The 5,543-nt window shown below is 53.7% G+C and overlaps 1 protein-coding gene across 1 annotated transcript; it reads left to right on the forward strand.

Moving 5' to 3' along the window:
- Window positions 1-1,715: 1,715 nt before the first annotated feature.
- On the forward strand, window positions 1,716-3,589 carry LOC131564303 (transcription factor SOX-17-like). The gene is made up of 2 exons (XM_058814688.1): window positions 1,716-2,087; window positions 2,362-3,589. The coding sequence occupies exons 1-2, from the start codon at window positions 1,793-1,795 to the stop codon at window positions 3,261-3,263; spliced, it is 1,197 nt and encodes a 398-aa protein (XP_058670671.1). The 5' UTR covers window positions 1,716-1,792; the 3' UTR covers window positions 3,264-3,589.
- Window positions 3,590-5,543: the final 1,954 nt, after the last annotated feature.

Consider the following 5,543-nt stretch of genomic DNA (forward strand, 5'->3'; position numbering starts at 1 on the left):
TTATTTCAAACTTGGTCTGACATCATTACCATTACCAGTGGATTGTTTCCCAGATAGGTATTCTGCCCCGAACCTTTCCTAGCCAGCAGGCATTAAATTCCCTTTTACCGGTTCCAGACTTATGTGGAAGATAAAGGACTCTAAGTAACTTGTGTTAGTGTGTCTCTTGGTGAAGAACTAACCGAGAATTATATACTCTCGACTTCAAGCAAAACAGGAACACAGGGGTACCATGAAAGAAATTGTACGATGATTTAAATAATTCCTATGTCCATCGCTGGAGAGAAGACTGGGGTTCCCCGACGGCAGGAATCTGTCGAGGGTGCTCCTGCTCCCGCTCCCCACCCGGGATTTACCGCAGTGCCTGGTCGCCCACATACCTGGTGGAAATAGGTGTCATGGAAAAGCGCGCCTTGTTGGAGGGGGGAAAAAGGGCGTTAATGACCGGCAAACTTCATTAATGAGGGCAGGATTTATTCAACGTTTTTTTAATCGCCTGTAACTTCACACCTTTTCTATTCAGATAAGACGCGATCTCACGCATCAAGGCACAGATGTGCCCTTCATCTTGTCCAGTTATCCCGAAACTATCCGTTAGCCAAGAAACACATCTCAGGTCGTGCCAAGGTTTGCAAGTCGCTCGACTGCTCGTTTATGGGCAAACTTTCTCTGCATTCATACTGTATGACATAGGGCACTGCCAACACATCTTCCGAAGTACGCTTTGAAAAATAGGGTTGTTGGTACTATCGAAAATACGATCGAATATTAGAAAACCGAAATAGGAAGAGTTATTACACTTTATGAGAACGTCTCATTTATAGGACTGCTCTCAATACGGCGGCAGTAGGAGAGCAGTAAAAACAATTTAAACCGCCTCGAATCCATCATCTATTCTTAGGAAAAACCAACAGTATTGTCTTTACAACTTCCCTATATATTCCGATAAAATGATAATTTTGAATACGTCGTCATTTAATGAAACCAACTTGCCAAGGAGGCAAAACACATAGAGCAGACGGCGAGGGGATGCTGCGAGGCAGTGACAGGGACAGCCAGACGGGAAGAAATCTGTCTCTGTTCGCGGAACTGTCTCGCCATAGCTGAAAGCGCGGATGCACCGGAGCATTGCCGCGCCGCTCCCTCGGAGCAGTTGGTTACGGGGAAAGGGGGCAGAGCAGGAGCAGCCGGGGCGGCTCGGACCTGCTCAGGTAGCGCTACAGGGTAAGAAGCTGAAGCGTGATGCACAGATGATCTGACTTATTGTCCCAAACTACATCCCAAATCTGCCTGCAGAAGAAGCCGCTTGTGCCTCTCAGAGTGTTACAGGGTATCTCGGCACTACTGTAAGCACTCTGTCCCTTTCCCCGCTTTCGTACCAGCCCCGCTCAGGGATGTCCCTTAGCGCCCGGCCCCGGGGCCGCTCTGCGCTGCCCTTGCGGCGCTGTCGGTGCCCCGAGGCACAGCCGGCAGGGTTCCCCCGCGGGGCGGGGGCAGTGCTGGCCGCGGCGGGGCCCGCGATGCGCTCAGGTGCCGGGCCGGGCCGGGCCGGGCCGGGAGGAGCCTCGGGGGCCGCCCCGCGGGGCAGCGCCGCGGGAGCCGCGGCCGCGTCCGGCTGCGCGCCCGCCCCCGCCGCCCCATTGGCCGCGTCGCGGCTCAAATAGGGCCGGGCCGGGCCGGGCTCCGGCAGCAGCGAGCGGGCTCCGAGTGCCGAGCGTGTCCCGAGGGCTTTGGCCGCGGCTGCCGGCTTTGGCGGCGCTCGGCAGCGCGTCCCGTCCGGTGCCGGTGCGAGATGAGCAGCCCCGATGCGGGCTACGCCAGCAGCGACGACCAGGTGCAGGGGCGGTGCTCGCTGCCCATCATGATGCCGGCCATGTGCCCCTGGGCGGCAGAGGCGCTGAGCCCGCCGGGCGAGGCGAAGGCGAAGGGCGGCGCGGCGGCGTCGGGGCCGTCGGGCGGCCGGAGCAAGGGCGAGGCGCGGATCCGGCGTCCCATGAACGCCTTCATGGTGTGGGCGAAGGACGAGCGCAAGCGGCTGGCGCAGCAGAACCCGGACCTGCACAACGCCGAGCTCAGCAAGATGCTGGGTGAGCGAGCGAGCGCGGGCGGGCGCGGGGAGCCGCGGGGCGGCTCCGGGAGAGCGGGGAGCGCGGGGAAGCTCCGGGTCGGGGCTGTGGGCGGCGAGCGGGGAGATCCGTGGGCGGTCGGGCCGGGGTCCCGGCGTGGCGGTCGCGTCCGAGGGCGAGCGGGGATCGGGCACGGCCGGGGCTGGGGCTGCGGGGGCGGTGTCGGTGCGGCGGGAGCGGGCGTGGGCGCCGCCGCACCGGTGAGCGGGCGGTCTGACGGTGTCGCTGGGCGCAGGTAAATCGTGGAAGGCGCTGTCGCTGTCGGAGAAGCGTCCGTTCGTGGAGGAGGCGGAGCGGCTGCGGGTGCAGCACATGCAGGACCACCCGAACTACAAGTACCGGCCGCGGCGGCGGAAGCAGGTGAAGCGCCTGAAGCGGGTGGAGAGCGGCTTCCTGCAGCACGGCCTGGCCGAGGCGGCGGCGGCGGGGCCCGGGCTGGGCAGCGAGGTGTCCGGCGGCGGCGGCGGCGGCAGGATGTGCGTGGAGGGCCTGGGACTGGCGTACGGCGAGCAGGGCTACGCGGCGGCGGCGGGCGCGGGCCACTACCGGGACTGTGCGCCGCTGGGCGCCGCGTTCGACGGCTACGGCCTGCCGACCCCGGACCCGTCGCCGCTGGACGCGGCGGGGAGCGAGGCGTCCTTCTTCGCGGCGGGGCTGCAGGAGGAGTGCGCGCTGGTGCCCTACGGCTACGGCCCGCACCCGGCGGCCGCCGAGTACCCGGCGGCGGCGGCGTCCGAGAGCCCGTCGGGGGCGTCGCTGCGGCGGCACCTGGCGCCCGGGGAGGCGCTGGGCGCGGGCGGGTCGCTGCAGGGGCTGCTGGGCTGCCCGGCGCCGCTGCACGCCTACTACGGGCAGTGCCAGCCGCCGGGAGCGGGGCGCGGCCCGCCGGGGGCCGTGGGGCAGCCGTCGCCGCCGCCGGAGTCGGCGCCGTGCCGGGAGCAGCTGGAGCAGCTGCGGCCCGAGGAGCTGCTGGGCGAGGTGGACCGCACGGAGTTCGAGCAGTACCTGCGCTTCGCCTGCAAGCCCGAGCTGGGGCTGCCCTACGGCGGCCACGAGCCCGAGGCCGCGGCTCCCGTCTCGTCGGCCGTGTCGGACGCCAGCAGCGCCGTCTACTACTGCGGCTACCCCGACTTGTGAGGGGCTCGCCGGGGCCCGGCACGGACACTGCACGGAGGCGCCCGGCCCCGCTCCTATTTATGTAATTTATTTGAATCTCCTTGGGACAGTTCCGCGAACTTTCTCTGGGCGGACTTGTGCTGCTATCCCGATTATTCTGTAGGCTACTGACCTCGTTCGAACTGCTTTTCGGCTGGTGTTAATGGAATGTTTACATCTTTTTCCCCCCCTTTTGTTAATGCGCGTGATCATCGATGTTTTTGCAAAATCAGCAGTCTTGCATGTTTGCCCAGAACATGTGTCTAATAGTTTTTTTAAACTATATCTGTGTTTTAGCATTTCCGGGAAATAAATGAATGTACAGTTGTTTCTGTCGTTCTTCTTGGTTATTTGGCCCTTTATTGATAGTAAGTTTAAGTTAAATCTCTAATGCCCTAAGGCGATGCTTTCCAAAGGCAGGTACCATGTGATTCTTTCACCATGACAATGGCTCTAAAACAACCTCCAGGAGCTAAGATGTTTTTTTCCAGGTGTGGCTGTATTCTTATCACACAGCCACAGATGGTCAGATCTCTGCTGCTGGTCTGTCTCTTTGAGTACAGAACCTGTGATTTGACTTGCATGCGTTTTATAGGTTTTTTCCTTCTGATTTGCCAACTGATTTTGCATTAATGCACTGGAAAAAACCTCCAGTCTACCACAAAGGAAGCTAGGTAAATTTGAGACACTAATTTTCAAGTGTGCCTGGAAATACATTGGGTTTGGAAAGTTGCAGATGAAAAGGCAACTTTGCTGTACGTAGTGATTTTTGTTTGAATCAGAGGGTTCACAGACAGGATGGAAGCTTCTTGTAGAAATTACATTACTTTCTGCCACCTATCTTTAAGTCTGTTCATGCCATTTAGTGCCATGGTGTTCATGCTCAGCTTATACCAGTGAGGAGAAAAAAGTGTAGCTCAAGTGCTCACTTGGCTACTGTCAAGTATCAACTGACTGTTAAAATGGGTTTTTTAGCATTTTCACCTGTGCTCTGTTGTGACATTTCTGCCACTGCAAGAGTCCAACTGCATCCTCACTCTTCTGATGTTTGGAAGATGCTGGCTGGAGTCAGCTCACAATAATTGTGGTGGAAATCTTGAGATGTTTTAGTTTGGCAATGACAGTTCAAAAGTGATAGGCAATAACAAAGATTTTTGGATAAGTGTACTTTATCCTACTTAATTTATTGTTCTACATATTTATTAGACTTAGTTGTGGGTGGAAAAATCTTGCAGAAATTCCATTTGTGCAATTTATGCTTATAAATTGCACAAATTCTTATAAAAATTTTATTAGTAACCATTTTGAAACCCGTTTTCGAACAAATCTAGTCATAACATGGGATCAGATAATGTTTTATTTATTAATTCCAAAAATGTGATTTTATTTGCCAGTGTTTTAAACGCATAGTCACTTCAATATAATATTTTTTGTCCAGATAGAAGTATTTTATATGCTATAATTATAGGCTAGGAGAGGGCTAATAACAAGGGCTAAGGACAGTGAAAACTCTGGTTGAACAATTGGATTGTTCCAGTTGTCTCCTAGATGACCAGCCCTGCTGGTCACCATCATGGTAATCATACTCCTACAGTTATGGTCTGCTAAAACTGTAGCAGGGATTCTTTCTCATACTATTGTAGAAATATTCTAAACCCCCTCAGAATAAGAGCACAGACAAATTTAGTATTTTGAATAGATGTTTAGGTATAAAAAATATTTTTTTATTGCTTTTTGTAGATTTATTCACTACATAAATCCTAAGACACCTTTTTTTTTTTTTTTATTACTGTAGTATAGCCTCAGTAAATAGCTGAATTCTGTTATAAAATAAAATTTTAAAAACCGCCAGTAAAAGAAAATTAAGGAAGGGAAGTAAGCTTAATTAAACAAGTTCCAAAATAATGTAAAATAAATTACAGGATTAAGGTTACCAGTTCAGCTCTAATTAACCTCTAGTGAATACCATTATAATATCAACATTAATTGTAAATGATACATGCATTTTGTATGGACCTCTGATGTAGTTAATCACTATTTTAAACAGAAGTCATACATGAAGTTGGAAACCAAAATTCTCCCTAATTATAGCAATTGCAGCACTTTTTCCTTCCCAACATCGAATTCCCGAGTCAAATTCCCTTTGCCTTGCAGTTGACCATCTAATACTGATTTCTACGTAGAACTTTGTCCATTATCTGCATGAAATGAAGCAGCACATGAGGAATCCCTCACCAAATAACAGCATCTAATCCGCTAGGT

This window comes from Ammospiza caudacuta, chromosome 1, assembly GCF_027887145.1.
Source record: "Ammospiza caudacuta isolate bAmmCau1 chromosome 1, bAmmCau1.pri, whole genome shotgun sequence".
Classification (NCBI taxonomy): Eukaryota; Metazoa; Chordata; class Aves; order Passeriformes; family Passerellidae; genus Ammospiza; species Ammospiza caudacuta.

Bases quoted from the DNA above. Each gene is read 5' to 3' on its own strand.
- LOC131564303 (XM_058814688.1), top strand. From the start codon at position 1,793: ATGAGCAGCCCCGATGCGGGCTACGCCAGCAGCGACGACCAGGTGCAG. The intron at 2,088-2,361 runs GTGAGCGAGCGA...CGCTGGGCGCAG, and splicing joins CGAGCTCAGCAAGATGCTGG to GTAAATCGTGGAAGGCGCTG.